Source organism: Numenius arquata, chromosome 1, assembly GCF_964106895.1.
Source record: "Numenius arquata chromosome 1, bNumArq3.hap1.1, whole genome shotgun sequence".
In the NCBI taxonomy this organism is placed as follows: domain Eukaryota; kingdom Metazoa; phylum Chordata; class Aves; order Charadriiformes; family Scolopacidae; genus Numenius; species Numenius arquata.
In genome coordinates this window covers 45429196-45446031 of record NC_133576.1, presented here as the reverse complement: position 1 = coordinate 45446031, position 16836 = coordinate 45429196, and the positions used below count along the sequence as shown (strand labels likewise).

The 16836-nt window shown below is 44.4% G+C and overlaps 1 protein-coding gene across 1 annotated transcript; it reads left to right on the top strand.

Moving 5' to 3' along the window:
• Positions 1–808: 808 nt before the first annotated feature.
• On the top strand, positions 809–14202 carry ICOSLG (inducible T cell costimulator ligand). Its single transcript, XM_074153902.1, has 7 exons — positions 809–921; positions 4271–4311; positions 6247–6606; positions 7100–7384; positions 9077–9253; positions 10376–10411; positions 13166–14202. Exons 1-7 carry the CDS (start codon positions 908–910, stop codon positions 13174–13176), a joined length of 924 nt encoding a protein of 307 aa, XP_074010003.1. The 5' UTR covers positions 809–907; the 3' UTR covers positions 13177–14202.
• Positions 14203–16836: the final 2634 nt, after the last annotated feature.

Here is a 16836-nt window from a genome sequence, read left to right as displayed (position 1 = left end):
ATGCAGGCTCAGAAACCAAACTGCTGGTGAATGTGAACCGCAGCTTTCAAATAGCCAACTACTGCTCCAACATTCCTTACAACACGATTCCGACAGAACTTTTATCTTCAGGTGTGGTCACGCGCCACATCAAATCACGTTTAGGGTTAATTATGAATTATGCAATGATAAACCTAACGTCTTTTGAAACGTATTTTGAAACACAACTCAAGGACAGAGCCCCTGGTTCCCCGGCAGGTTCTGCAAAGACCCGTGCAGGGGGGGGGGGGGGGTGCAAACAAAGTTGCAGTACCGCAACGCCGAGTTGCAGTACTTTGCCCCCTCTCTCACACACGCCGAGTGGGGCCGTGGGACCGGTCTCCACCGCCTCGCAGGGCCCACACCACGCCGCTCTCTCCGCGCTATCGCAAAAGCCGGTCCCCAGCCCTGCCTCGCCAGTTCCCCCCCAGCAGCGCCCAGAGCCGGCGGTGAGGGGAGCGGGCAAACTCCCCTCGGGGTGGGAGGCGACGGCTTGCCGGGGGTCGGGAGCCGTTGCCAAGAGGCCCCGGAGAGGTTTTTCGGGAAGGGCTCAGTGGGGTCAGGACAGCAGTCGCCCGAGACTCTCCGTACCACAGGGACGGGGTCGGGCTCTCTCGGGCCGCAGCGCCCGGCGTGCGGGGCCGAAGCGGGACCGGTGCCCCGGCCCGTCGGAGGGATTTGCCGGCGGTCGGGGTGCCCGGCCGCAAAGTTTGCCCGGTGCCAGGGCTGGCCGCGCAACCGGCTCCGGGGCGCGCACGGAAGGCGGAAATCCCCGTCGGGAGGAGGCGTGGGAGGGAAAAGGGGAATGGCCTAAAGCGGGTCAGCCGCGGTCTCGGAGCGGCACGGCACAGCTCGGCTCGGTCAGCCGCCCGCCTCCCGTACAGCTGCGATGGAGCCGCGAAGGTGAGTGGCGGCCCGGGGCCGGGGAAGCTGCCACCTCCGACGTGTGTCGCTAGGGCACGGGGGGCACAAGCTGCTTGCTCGGGGGCAGGGAAATACACCCCCACACACACCCCCTTTAGAAAAATCTGAGTTTCATCGCAATGCAGCGGGCAGGAAAAGCTCTGTCGGGGGTGGGCTTCTTAAACGGAGACAGCGGCGAGGCGGTGTAGGGGGGTCCGCTGCCGACCCCCGGAGCCGGGCAGCGGGTTGGGGCGATAAACGTGCCCGGCGGCAGCTTCCCGGCGGGGCGGGCGGCTCTCCCGGGCTCCCGTAGCCGCGGGAACCGGGCGGAGAGCGGGTCAGGCGAGTTTTAGAAAGCACCCGGCCGCCGCCACCGGCCGGGGAGCACCTGGCATCGCGGGGCGGCCCACGCAGGGAACGCCACCTGGCTGTGGCTTGTCACCTACCCCGTCGAAGACTTAAAAATCGGCATTTTTCAGCCCCAAGCGCAAATGACGGGAGAAGGCAAGCAGACCCACCAGTTTCTATTGCCCAGATTAGCGTTGCCTTACGGTAGGCGCTAGAAAAGCATCACAGAGATAACCTATTTGGGGCACCCGCTGATGCGAGAAGAACGATGCCGGTACAAGGTTAGGGGATAAAGCAAATCTTAGCAGCGGAGCAAAAGCCCCAAAGTTCTTCTTGGAAGCATCGGAACATCTTTTGTCTGGCTAGTTTGGGCCAGAGCAGCAAGATCCCATGACTCTAAAATAAATAGTGCATGAAAAAGTTGAGATGCTGGTAGGAAGAATGATCTTGCCAAACAAGAATGTATGAAAGAGGAAGTGCAACTTTCTCCTGTTTCACATGATATTTTAAAAAACTTAGAGAAGGTGTGGGAAAGAAAAGAGGAAAAGTAACAATATATTTTTTTTTTAAAGAAGAGGGAGAGAGAGAACCTAAGTAACTAATGCAACTACACCTGCGCTCACTGCCAGTGTGATGAACATAGGAACTGAGTGCATATATGTGATAAAAGGGAGGTTTCTCTGCTGGCAAGAGCGTTCCTCCGTTTTTGCAACAGCAGCTTGGCATTAAAGCTATTCCAGGGGAACATGTTGGGCTGCTCCCACACTATGCAGCTACAACCTCCTCCAAGTAAGAGGATGAGCATCTCTAGATCTGTCCAACCTTAAGTGTGACATCATTTATGAAAATCAGAAATCAAGAGCGTCTGTGTGTACATACAGAGAATCAGTCCTGGCAGACTAGCTAATTTTTTTTGGCATCAGCAAATGCCTCCCATGGGAAACTCCCTAAAAAGTCCCATAAAGATCAGTCAATTGTTGTTCTCCGTTTAATTGACTTACTATATTGATAGTTTCTAACTTGGGCGGGGAACAATAAAACAAACACAGACACGGGATCAAGAACAATTAAGAATTATGTTAAGGTGAGCTTGTAAAGACAGACCTCTACAAGCCTGGCATAAAAGTTGTGGCTCCTGCACAGTATAAAAATACAACAGAAATACAATACAAGGACATGTGCAAAAGCCATACAAAGTCACTACCAGAGACAGGAGAGAGCAGAGTTGCTTCCCTGGAGTATTTAGGTTTCCTTACTTGGCAGACTTACTTTAGGGCTGATTGCAGACTTACTAAAATAAGTATTAGAGCAGAAATGTTCCATTCTGTGCATTCATTTAAACTTTAGAAACCTCATCTATGAAACCATTTCAAAGGACACAGAAAGGGAAAAGAAAGTGTTTTCTGCATATAAAACTAATACAATCCAGATTGACTCTTCCCTAAACTTTCCCCAGCTTATTCTCTGGAGATGGGGCTTCACATGGAAGTAGATTTTGTGTCAGGAATGTCCTCTGCTTTCTCCATGGGAAGCCAAATATATTTGGGAAGATTGTAATTTTCTTGGGAGCAGGTGGGAGTTAGAGACCCTCCTCCACAGCAGGGGAGACCCAAATTGTGCCCAGGCAGCTGGTGGGAGTAAAGCTGGGCAGAAGCAATGCTGTATCTGGGAGGTGGCAGACAAATTCTGATGTTTGGCTGGACAGGAGCTGTGGGGAAAGGGCAGGAGGCCTGGAAGAGAGAGGGGATGTTGTAAAGCACAGCTGATGGGGAAAATGAGGTGAGAAATGGCTGCTGGGGGAATGATCTTAGATTGGAGCTTGGATGGAGGAGGGTCAGGCAGAGCAGGGTTGGTTTGGAGGGAAGTTGAGCAGTCCGGGTGGGAGACGCTGAGGCTTGCTCCTGGATGGACATGGGCTTCTGTGGGCAGCTCTTCCTACTGCCCCAGCCCTTGCTTCAGTATTGGACCTGGCTGAGAACAACTGGGAAAGGGAACCAGCTCCACTCAGGTAGTGTGGCATCACAGTCCTACTTGCTTGCAAAAGTGAGCTGGGGAAACTGGGGATGAGCAGTGTCCCTCTACCATCTGTCGGCTCAGCTTTCCAACCTTATTGCAACTGGGGCGATATCAAGGTGGGCAACTGCAGCCAGCCAGATCCCATTCCAAAACCTTTCCATTGTCTTCCTTTCCTTTCCCACAGCCGTCTGGAGGAAGGAGAGCACAACGTATAGCTAGGCATGGTGGTGAGAGGCTACTTTAAAGTAACTCTTAGGAAAGTGCTGCACATTTATGTTTCTCAAAGTCCTATGAGATGAGAGTTAAATCACCTGGTCTTCACAGACAGGTTAAACTGGGTTTTCCTATAGCATCCAGCAGGTGTTAACTCCCTTGGGAAACTCCCACATAGATTTGCCCCTCCAGAGTAATCAAACATGCCGAATTATTTCCAGCAAAACCTTTGCACAGCTCCCTGTTATCAGCATGTTTCCTGTTTACACATTTTCGCTGAGTCCACAAACAGGTGGGCAGCATGGTCAGCTGCTTGCTGTCCTTTAACCAGATAAACCGCAATTCATTGAGTTTCAGCAAAACAATGGGATGCAGGGTTTTGACCTGGATTTCGGCCCGTGCAGCCACACTCCTTCCCAGGGATCCAGGTATCTTCCAGGGCCTATTTGTCCAATAAGTCTCTATGATTCGTTTTTTCACAAGAAAGACAGGCACAACACCAGCTTCATGCCTTCTGCTCTGATTCCAATATTAGTGCATTTTACTGCTATTCATGGCCTTGGCCACACACCCACAGAGTTTTGTCATTTGAATAAAAGTTTTGCAGCTGTCAAAAATGCAAATACTTAATGGGACATTACGTAATAGCAGTACCTAATTTACTTACTTCTGCTACTATACTGAAACAATCAATATTAGATTTATTGCTTAGGTAAACAACAGAGTTGCTCAAGTCTATCATGTAACACTCTTGTTTGCTTTTTTGTTTTAGCTATGGGTTTCTGTTACTACTCCTTCATGTCCTGAGAGCTGGTAAGTTCAGAACACGTTAGTTAAAAATGAAGCTGCTCTCCCTTAACGCATTAAATACAGAGTATTTGTAATATGTACTATATAAACATCTGTGTGTTTTCAGCAAGACACTTAGGAATTCCTCAGTGTGACTTGCATCAGGGAAAAAAGAGAAATCAATTTCTAATAGCAAGGGACCTTACAGATGCTTTTGCTTAGATTGCTCTGCTTGCTTTATAGACATCTCTGTGTATTTATCTCTGCCAATAAAAGGTCTTAGAAGTGGGGTAATAAGCGCTGCTGATAAGCAGACCTAACATGCCTGCTTAAAGTCCATATTCATATTGTGAATAGAATTATACATCCCTGTATCAAGTACTCAATATTAGTAATTTTTTTACTACAGTTCCAAAAATCCCCTTCAAAACAAGTTAAGGTTAAAGGACATCACACTTGGTGATATTTAAATGTTTTCAGAGTTGTCTCTCCTCTGTTTTTGCTTAATCACTGAGAAGGACCTCAATGAAGTCATCACGAAAAATCCCCAGCTCCCAAATCAGGATAAACTGTACCAGACAGACTTTGAATAGATGCCAGCGGGCCTTTTCCTGAATAACGCCAGCGATGGAGGTGCACCCATCTTCCCAGGCAATGTTTTTCCTGCTGCTTTGAGGGCTTTCCCAAAGTCTGAGCTGCAGCATCCTTTATTGCAGTTCAAGCCCGATACTTCTTGTCTCGCCCAGCAGAGGATAAGGGCCTGAAGAACGTGCTGCCTTCCTCCCTGCAAGTACTATGTTTGCTTCAGTGGTAATTTTAAGTCAGGGTGCCCAACTCAGACATATAGATGAGCTATTTCTGAGTCCAGTGCAGCAACACAAAAACCTGTTCCTCTTTAACATTGCCACCTCCCTCCCACCTCACCATGCAGTGTTTCCACATTTCCAAACTCTCACTCCTGTCATCTTTCTTCCCCTAATTCGCCCACCTGCATAATCCCCCCAACTGTAATCTCTCCCATCCAACCCCATGCTTGACCTTCCCCTCATCCCACAGTCCAACATTTACAACATGGACGCTGCTTTGGTCTCAGCAACCAGTTGCACCAGAGAGGTTTTGGCTGCTGGGGTGGAGGAGAGGTGGTGCATCCCTCCCCAGCAGGGAAGCTGTGGTCAGAGCCACCCTGCCCCTTTCTGAGTAGCTGCCCCGCACCTTCTGCATCGCTCGTCAGCCAACTCACACCTTTGCCTTACTCACCAGGAGGATAGGCTGCCTTTCTCATGTCTGGAGGCCAGGAAAAGTGCCCTGAAAGCCAGGCTGGCCTACCTCAGGTGGCCATGAGAGGTTGTAAATGTCTAATGAATGTGTCACTAGAGGTATCTGGGCATGCTGGTTTGCCAGCTGGGTATATGTGTCCCTCTCAGGGTGACACCCATAGTAGCAATAAAAAGCAATTGCTATGACATGCCCGCTTTGAGAAACACTGGTTTTACTCCCCTTTTACATTTTTGGGGGTCTCAAAATAATGGTAGCACTCTTTTTCTTACTGGTGTTCCCACTTCTTGTGATTTACCTGGTGTTATTTGGCATTTTTCTTAATTTAAAAAAAAAAATATTTTTAAAGCATTAGAATTTGAATATGTGTCTGCTGTCAGTCCCAGTCAGTGGGCAAAGTGAAATATGCAGGTATCTATGGGGCTGGGAACGCTTAGACCAGTTGGTCCTCAGAGAAAAAAAATAAGGAGAAGGCTTTATATTGCAAGAAGTCCCTTTGGAAAATGTACAGACAAACAGACATGGAGAGAATTAGCTACAGGCAAGTCAGGAGGTAGGAACGACTATGAAGTGAGCACACTCCCCTGCCTCTTATAAATACTAATACTGGAGTCCACATGTGGTAGAATGTACTTGAAAAGAATTACATTTTTTCCCCATAACCTCCCTTTCTTTATCTTGTAGTTATTGCGCTGGAGGAGAAGATCATCATCAGTAAACTTGGAGACAATGCTACACTCAGTTGCATTTATCGAGAAAGAGAACTGCACTTAAAAAATTTACGGGTATATTGGCAAATAACTGATCAAGAAGAGTGTTCAGTTGTACATGCACTGATCTCTGGTCAAGACAATGAAAGTGAACAGTGTATTCACTTTAAAAACAGGACTCAATTATTTTGGGACAGATTGGAAAAGGGTGATTTTTCTCTGCTACTTCTAAATGTCAGCCAGAGTGATAAACATAAGTACAAATGTGTAGTACTGCAGAAAACTGAATATACCAGAGTGATTCACCAGACAGAAGTGGTTCTCAGTTTAGCAGGTAAGAAGTTGTATTACTTGCACATATTTGCCCAAATTCTCATTCCAGCATTTCAAATTTGTGCCATTTCAATATTATATTTAAGCATGGCCTTAACTTTGAAAAATACTTTAGCACTTTGCTGAAATGAAGTCTGCTTAATGTAAATGTTACAGATAGGGAATCTAAATCTGGGAGAATGCCTGTAACAGCTGTTTGTCCAGTGTGAGGTTTTTTTCATCTTGATTTTCATTAATATAAGGGCTCTTGCTTGCGACTGGATGGCAGCAGTTTAAGAAGTTGCTTGCTTTCTTTGCATTTGGCTTCAGCCTTCTGCCCTTCCAGTAATTCTCTCAGCTCTCTGGCTTACAAACCAAACCTGCAGGTGTTTCCCTTTCAAGTCATGAGGGTCGTGTGAAACCTAGAACTTCTGTTTCAGAACCCAAGTCAAAATCTTGTCTTTTCAATACGTTTCAACATGTTGATGACGAGTTCTTTTTCTCTTGCTCTCCAGCTAGTTATAGCCAACCCGTACTCAGTGGACCGATGAGAAACAGTGACAGCACTGGAGAGGAGGTGACTTTCAGCTGCAGGTCTGGCAATGGATACCCAAGACCCAATGTTTATTGGATAAATAAAACAGACAACAGCCACCTGCCTCCATCAGAGCTAGAGATCACCCCCCACGACGATGGCACCTATAGCGTTTTTAGCACGCTTAAGGTTAAAGCCACTTCTAACATGCAAATAGAGTGCTCCGTAGAAAATAAAATACTGCAGGAAAATCTATCAGCCAACTGTAAGTCCCTTCATGCTACTTCATGTTTTCTAGATAGCAGGAATATCAACCAACTTGTCTCTATCTGTAGATACACACTAATGAGGAGTATGCATTAATTCAGTAGTTCCAAAAAGTGTGGAGAAGAGCTCAAGTTTTGTTTCAAGCTAGTTATGCTTAGCCATGGACTTTATGTTTACTTCTTCCACATGAAAGTGAACACCCATCGAGCGTGTTATGACAATGGCACCGAGAAGCTCTTGCACGCAAGGCAGCCACTGGGCTTTACTCTTTGGTTCCTCAGGATCACAATGACTTGAGAAGTCAGGTTATTTTTCAGGGGGCACCATACAACAGATCCATGCTTCCCGAATCCCTACCCAACTACTTTGTAGTACTCACATTTGCTTTTTACTCTACCTAGTTTCAAAGTCTGTTTTCAGTCTCCAAAGATCAGTTTAATATACAGTGCACTGTTTAAAGTAGGCCTGTAGCAAATGGTTAATATTAGCGCAAGAGAACAATACACCTAATAGCACAGGTATTATATGCTATTTATTGCTGATATGAGTGATCAATAGTAAAAACAAGTATTTAGCCACTCAACTCTTCACAAAAGCAGAAAGCTATTAAAAAAAAAAGGTATAAAGAAAAAGTTATAGCTATAGTACCATTAGTGGATTTCATGGTTACCAGAAAGCTGTGTAGAGAAGCTGTCTGGAGTGGGAGAGCTTATCTGGAGGTGGCTGCTCAATCTCACTGCTGTTCCTGGTCTTGCCTCCCACCACACCTTTCTCTCTCAGGTTTCTCCACCCTGGCGCAAGGAGGTTTGATTATTTGCATAACTGTAGCTGGATACCCACAGTTACTTTACCTGAACATGCCAATGAATTACCTAGGCAATTCTATGATTATATTCAGTGATGGCTTTTGTCAGTGTTAGGTTGATGGTTGGACTAGATGATCTGAAAGGTCCCTTCCAACCTAGGCAATTCTGTGAATCACATACTCTGGACTTAACGAAAGTGATCCCACAAACACAGCCAAAAATCATAAACTATTTCCAGGAACAAAAATTGCATGCATGAGCAAAAGTTGCACAGTAGAGTGTTTATATGATAGCGTACCCTTGCTGTCATCCCAAATTAAAGGAAAACTGGGTAACCTTGTCATTAGTTTCCTACTGGCATTCTGTCATAGTGTATTCTGGGGGGAAAAATCCTCATCTTACTAATTTTTTTTGTTGGTTTCTAAAAGCACTACCACACTTGAGTAAGGCATTTGAAACCTTCAGTTTGCAGCAATCAGTGGAAATTCATCACAACTTCAGGGAAACAGGTTTTCACCCACTTTTCTGAATACCATCAGATATACATTTATAGATTCTGTATCGATTTATTTTCAATTGAGTCTAGATACGAGCTCAAACATACAGTCTCCCAGGGCTGGCAGGAAAGAACAACAAAAAGGAAGAAAGAGGGATGCATGCAGTATGATGACAGGGAGGAATAAACTGGCATCGTATTATTGGACAGTGTAAGCTGGAAATGTGCATTGCTTAGAAGGAATACTACCAAAATCAGAGTGATATGAATAGCACAAATATTTTGTCCTTCAGAATCTTTTTGTGCAAGTAAAATGTGGTCAAATATTTTCCTGGTATGAAATGTGAAAACTTACACTTTATTAAATCATTTTTCTATTTTATTCTAGACACAGAGCAGAAACAAAGTAATGATTTTAGCACAGAAAGTCACAAAAACCTGGAAAAAAATGGAAGAGGTGCTCAAGCAGCTGGCATTGTTTCCATTGTTATTCTGATGGGTGTTCTAGCTGTTTTAACCTGCTGGCTGTGGAAACGGAGATCCTCTAAACTAGTGTCCTACACAGGTAATGTCGCCTTTCATTTGCATGATCAAATCTGAAGAATCCTTCTTCATTTGCCAAAATATTTGATGTCATCCAGCACATTGATAGAAGTTACAAGTAAGCTGCCAGCACACAACAGCAGGAAATCATGCTGTTATCAAAAACCTGGGGTGCTCTGGGGAAGATACATAGAGCCCCATGACTTGTTATTCTTTATGGTTTTCTGCTAATGTGCTAATTTTCAAGCCTCGCAGGAGTTAACTGCTGGATGTGAGAGTAACTCAGATTTTTTGCCTGTTCAGGCCACAGTTTCTCAGCTGCAATCCCTGCAGGCTGTTTTTAGACACATGGAGGGGATGCTCCTCCATGCAACAAGGCTGGGGTCAGTAGCTTGCTCTGCTTAGCACAATCCAAAGCAGAAATCAGAGAATAAATCAATCCTGAGAGCTTTAGAGTCACTGGACAACTATCGGTTCACTGAGATCAAGCAGCATAGACAAGTTAGAAATAAAGCCTGTCTCACTGTCACTCCATGATATACATGCATACCCGTGTATTGCTGCATTTCCCCACATGTGGGACTCCTCAATGTTTGGCACGACAAGACAAAAGGTAGCTCTAAAAGACATCTTGTCAACCAGACTGAGTCTGCTGATGTATCTGAGTACTTACTGTAAGCCACTTTGCAGGCATACAAAAGCTTAACACCTAAGAAGAGGGACCAGGGGCAACTAAACTTTTCATGGACAAGGACAAACCACATTTTCAGTCCATGCTCTCTTCCTCATGGCTAGCAAGCCCAGGTGCTTCAGAAAAGAGCAGGAGAAAACAGGGTAGTGGTCTTGGCCAGCATCTGCAGAAGCTGGGCTGGGAGCCATGTCCTTCCTTCAGAAACAACCTGAGTGATGCAGGACTGTGTCCCAAAGCATGGCACAGGGCTGTTGCTTCAAGCCCAAAATCAATCCTTGCTGAAACGGTGACTTAGGTTATAAGCAAATAGAGTATGGACTGCATTTTGCTGTCCAAAGAGCATTTAGCACATTGGACCCTCAACTTTGGACGTTGATTAATATTAATCCTGTTTGGCTAAAGGCTATAGTTATCTATCCTACATGCTTAAAACTGCACTTTTTTTTCCAACAGATGTCCAACCAAATGAAGACAAAGGAGAAATCAACTGTAAGTATTAAAATTATATTACTGTATTTGTCTCAAGAGTGACTTAGCTTCATAGCTTGAGTACTTCAGCACAAAGCCTTTAGATTGGACTTGCTGGATGTTACAAACTCAAGCATGTAAAGTGGTAGCCTTACGCCTCCTCTCAGCCCTTTCCTTGAGCTCTGTAAGTGTTGCTAAAAGCAGCCTGAGAGTCATGGTTCCCAGAAGTTCCTTCAACAGTTCAGGCCAAAGGACAAATCATCAGGGGACACAGTGTGTACAGGCTGAAGCCACCCTCCCTTCCTGTTCTACAATTATGCTAAAGCTCCTGTTGCCATCAAGACAGAGCCAAACTTGGAAAATCTATTTTAAATGCTGATTTTCAAGTCTGGACAACACGGACCATTTATCACTTCATATCATGTCAGTGCCTATCATTAAATGTTTTTTCCCTGCCTTTTTAGGCACTACATCCTAGAGGGTCTTTAGCTGGAGTGCAGGAACATCATTTGCTTCACACCTATGAACCTGAGCCGATATATACCAAATTTTAAAAAAATACTAAGCACTCTGCTTTACTAGCAAAAGAAATATGCAGTTCAGACCTTCAACATGTTAATATTTTTCATAAGCAAGAGTGCAATATTGCAGGCCAGCTGGTTTACAAATTCATTTATAGTTGGAGGGAAAAATAAAAACGGGGCAAAAAAAATCCAAGGCATATTTGGAAGAACATACTCAGCATAGGGGACTTGTAAGAGTACAGAGAGGGTGAAATATCTGCCTACTTTATATCTCATTTGGTACTTTCTCCTGAAGCAAATGACTGTTGGCTGGGTGTCTCTGCAGAACAGGCAAAAAATACTGTGGTTTCACCAAAACTGTAATAGTTAAAGCATAGTTTAACTATTTTATAGTGTGACAAATGCCGTGAATATACCCAATTCATAATATCAAACTGAAGCAATATAACCCTTAAAATATAACCTTTGGTGGTCATGCAAACTGGATTAGTGGTCAGTTATTTTCCAGACCCATCACGCAACCCCAGCCCAATCTGCAACATTTGTGTTTGCTAAACATCAACAGGCATTATACTGCTTCCTGCAGAGCATAATGTAGAAAGGAGAATGGATTTTCTCCTTAAGATAAAAATACATTTTCTCCTTCCATTGCTATGAGCTGCATTAACATGACACAAGCCGCTTATTTAAGGTCAACCTTTTCTTCTCCGGACTTAGTTATACCAGACCCTATTTGATTAGATCCCCGGCCTTAGTCCATCAGTAGAAAAACCTCTGTGACATAAACAGGAGTAAATATTTATCTTATCTTGAAGGCTGATGTAGCATTTGTTCATTAACAACAAAACAAAGACACTTGCCTTCCAGACACTATCTTTGCCTTGGCATGTCTCTACACCATTTGTGGAAGAGGAGGTGGGACAGCAGCTTCTGTGGTTTGCTGCTATCAGAAGCTGTCCCACCTCTGTGGGCTGTTTTCTGCCAACAGAGCCACAGAAGGCAGTATCTTTCGGGCATCCCAGTTTGAGGGCAACTTGGACCAATACCATAGAAATGAGAATGATCTAGGGAATGTGATCTCTGATGAAAGATTGGTTATGTTTAGGCTGGAGAAGGCAAGGCTGATTAGGAACACAATAACAACCCTCTTCAGAGTCCTTAAAGAGGATGGGACAAATTATTTATTGTCCTAACCCAGGGGACATAGCACTTAAGGCACAAGAAACTTAAAGGAGATTTAGGCTAGATGTTAGGAAAAAAATGTGTTTCTAAGGGTAATGGTAGTTGAGCACTGACGCAGAGAGTTTTTGCAAGCTATCAAGTCTCCATCTGTCCAGGTTTGTTGCTGTTCTGGTTTTTCTTAAAGAAACAAGAAACCACTATCTTTCAGAAACTATTTAGAAATATCTCATACTACCTCGGGGCAAAAGATGGGCTCTTAGAGAAATTAATGTTTCGATGATCATTTGAGATTTTGAAGCAAGTTGTGAGGGTAGACAGGGAGTAAGGCACTGCAGAGGTGCACCCCAATGGACACTCTGCCATGGCATTTTGATTTTTAGTACTAATGTAAATATGTTTCTGATGGTATGGGTTTGACTTTATGACAAAGGTAGGATTGTTTTACAGGGGCTGGGAATCCTGAATACTGCAAACCAAAAAGAGCCTATTGAGGCTAGCTTTGCTGTTAAAAAGGAAAAAAGTTTTGGAAGCTCCAGGGAAGGCAGGTTGTGAAGAAGAGTAACTTCATCCCAGCGGAGTTAGTCTCTCCAGACACCCATTACAGTCAGTGGGGCAGGGTGCTCCACTGAGGAGAAATTCAGAGCTGGAGGAATTCTGAATTGCTCCATGGAGCAATTGCTCCTCCACTGCCTGTAGAGGAGCCTCAGGGAGCTGCTTTCCCTTTACCACAGATGAGTTTTGTGCATCTCATTCTCTGAAGGAGCTTAAAACAAACCAAAAGTGACGCTGACATCCCTTCACAAGGGAGGGAGTTGTTAGCAGGAGAGCATTTTTGCATTTGCAGAAGGAGAGGGACTTCCAGTCTGTGGCATAAGGGTAGAGGACCCCGTCTCTCAGGTATCCAGGCAGAGGCAGGGATTCACCTCAGCTGATTCACTCTCAGCAGCATGAACATGTCTTTTCCATAGCTTTGCGACTTGTTCCACTGGCTACATAGGCAAAACAACTCTAGGACATCATTGCTTCCAAGGAATTTTTTTTCTAAAAGAAAGTTGTTTTGTTGTTACAGCACCTGTCTAAATGGAAAGTCTGTCAACAATTTGGGCAGCTGGAGATGTCTCAAGAGAAGCATCACTCCCTATCGCAGTGGCAGCGTTGCTTGTAATACAAGTGACAGATTTCTGCAGACTGTGCCAAAAGAGATGGCAAAAAAAAAAGAAAAAAAAAAAAAAGCTTCTCCAACAAAAGAGACAGCAAAATTTTCTGGATTTCTGTTCCAACCACTGGCTGTGTCCACACAACAGTTGTGTCACCATGCCAGCTAACCACTTTGGACAGTCCTCTGTGATAGCCTGTCAGCGTATTGAGCTTCTGCGTGGGGGAAAGCGGTCAGCCTGAAACTTAGCTACTCTGTGCCGGAGCACTGAAAGCTGGTGAGTGCCCAGTCTCTCATCATGACCTTTGAGGACTTTGTTAGTAGCAGAAGCAACTGCTTTTCAGGAGTGTGGGAAGTTCTTGCTGTGTGTCTCCTTACCCTGATGATGACTACTGAATGTGAAGAAAGGCAGCTAAAAAAAAGAAAGAAAAACTGAAGGACTCTCTGCAAAGTGAGATTTGTGACCTTTTCCACCTTTCTCTCTCTACAGTACATGCTTCCATTGTCTGGTTTCACCAGCTGCATGCCATTGTGTACAGAACTGGGGAGAACATTTTGACCCAGTCCTCCAAAAATGAGAGTTGCTCTGACCGGGTTAAGCACTGAATGTGTTAATGTAAGGGAACGTGCATTCTTTAAACGCACTTGATACCAACATTTTTGTTTTTTACTAAATATTCCACTGAAAAGGGGACTTCCACTTTTGACGGAAGCCGGTGTATAACATGTGAAAGAACAGGCTGTGGAAGTCTGACTGACTAAAAGTAGTGGTCTCGGCTGTGTTAATGTCAGGTTACCTGGACTTACCCTTTTCAGGTTGGAACAAAAACTGTGGTCAAGCTCTGCTGGATTCAGCTGGTCTTTATTTAAGCACTCCCCTGTGGCTTCCAGGTAGGATTGTAAAATGAAATTTTTTAACTGAACCTCTCCTTGTGTCCCACCGCTCCACCAAAAAAAAAAAAAGAAAAAAGAGTGCAGACTATACCACTGTGTTGTCCATAAATGCATGGTGTCACAGGCGGAGTGATTAACTTCACTCCTAAGACAGCAGTAGTGAAATATTTATTAAGGTGAAAGAGTGATTTCACACAAACAGCACACCGCCAGAACAGAAAGCCAAGAGCTGCAGTTTTCTTGTGCCAGTATCCGTGCCTCACGGGTTCAGCCCCAAGCCGGCCGAGAACACCTGGTTGGAAATAGCAGAGCAGTACTTTGCTGATGGTATAAAGTTTTGAAGGAGGAAGAATCTATACTAGCTCTCTTGCCTAGGTGGGGCGGTCTCCCCCATCTTGTCACAGGAGGAGCGGAGATGGTGATTTTAAACTGAGCCCTGGAAACACTTGGCTTCTCCTGCACCACTTGCTAGACTAAAATTCTACTATTTCTGTGAATAAGTCACAGCCTTGTTTGTCCTAGCTCTGCAAGGGTGAGGCATTCCAGTTTCAACTGAGACAGGACGTATTTTTCCTATCAAGATCAGCTTTCAAATCCCAGCCCAGTGAAGTTGAAATTTTGTTGTCCTGTTCTCCTCTCATGCAGAATCCAGAGCCATTTGGCAATAGCACAATTAGCTTTTGTTGAAGCAATACCCGCAAGGAGACTCAGACTTGGGCAGCTGCGTACCACCGCTGCACCTGGATCTTGCGGGAGGCCTGCACAGGATCAGCCTCCACGGCACTTAAGAGAAGGGACAGTTCAGCTCTTGTGATGCAGTCTAGGCTTACTCATCCATTTGAACAGGATAGGGAAATTGGGCTTTTGTTGTTTTGGGGTTTTGGGTTTTTTGCGGTTTTTTGGGTTGTTTTTTTTTTTAAAAAAAAGCCAAGCTGCAACTAAGTAATTAAGCTTCTGTCTCCTGTTGAGATTGTAAGTAACTCTGTACATTGTGGTTTTTAAAAGACATTTTATCAATGTCAAAAAGAATATATTACATATTTGCTAATATTCAATGTCTGTGAAAAATACTCTGTTTTATTTATTAATTTCACTTTTGTCCTCTGTTGCCTTCCAATCTATAACTGTAACATACCCTATCAGGTAGGGCATTTAGCTCACAGCATTTGACAGATAAGATGACTGAGGTGCCATAAATTACTTTAAATGTCAGCCTTTCCTTGTCTTCTCTCATGTCCATTAATCTAGGTGTTAGATATTTTCTTGAGTCCATATATAGTCTTCAGTGGACCTTAATGGGAATTTGCTTGAAGAAAGCATGCAAGCTTGCAGACACCTTAAAAATGTGAACATCTGTGCGGATGTGAAGGGTAACCATTTCCTAGTGGTTCAGTAAGAAGTCCTGCAGATGTTTCCTCATTATCTATCACACAAAGTTTTACTGAGCCTCTTTGGTGCTGCTGTAACTGACAGAAGCCTTTTCTAAAAACAGTTTTCTTCCCTTATATTCTGAAACTGCAAGAAGCTGTAACTGTTCAGAGATGTAAGTGACCTAGCAGTTATTTCACAGTATGTTGTTAAGCTAATTTAGGCTGGTTGGATTTTCTTACTTCCGGGCTACTTCATGGTACGCAGTGAATACATCTAAACGCAACAGCCTGCTCTTGCAAAATCCGTGCTTTCAATTGATTTCAGTTTCCAGCTATTTTTGAAGGCAAGTAAATCCCAGATGACAGTTGTTTGTTACAATTTGAATTTTGTAATAACAGAATTTTTGTCATTATGTACAGGTTTACATTTTAAATAAAATCCATCTGTTCTTCTGGTCGTTTCACTAAATCTATCAGCATGTAAAGACAAGTCACTCTATACCATTGCCCCCAACCAAAGTGGCAGTTTTACTTTCAGCCACATCCCTCAAAGCATACAAGTGCTCCTTTCCAAAGCCCTCAGACGAGGGGAGATCAATGCAACACAGAGACCTGACAAGCTTTGTTCTATTTTGTCTCACACAACAAAATACCTTGAACAAACTTAATGAAAACCACACGGTAGCCTGAAGAGAGCATTAAGCCTTGGCTGATAAATCCTTTTTTCACCCAACTTAACAACCCCTAGCAGAGCAAAGGTACAACACAGATTCCCTCTTCCAGAACTGACACCAGCTCATTGCACTGTCCCAGGCTGGTGTTGCACTTGGGCACCAGCCTCCCTCTGCCCTCCTTCACTAAAAATTGAATCGTCTAGGTTTGAAGGGACCTCAAAGACCATCAAGTCCATCTATTAACCTAACACTGCCAAAACCACCACTAAACCACACCTGTAAGCGCCATGTCTACCTGGTCTTTTAAATACCTCCAGGGATGGTGACTCAACCACCTCCGTGGGCAGCCTGTTCTGATGCTTAATAACCTTTTCTGTGAAGAAATTCTTCCTAACATCCATCCCAAACCTCCCCTGGTATAACTTGTGGCCATTTCCTCTTGTCCTATCACTTGTTACTTGGGAGAAGAGACTAACACCCATGCTGCTACAACCTCCTTTCAGATAGTTGTAGAGAGAAAAAAGGTATAGCAGCTCCCATGAACTGCGTGTCCCAAGCAACTTAAATACATGCACAGGAAAGCACCGCTTGTGGGAAGACTCTAAGAAATGGACTCACTTTCACAGAAAAGCGAAAGGCTTTCGTT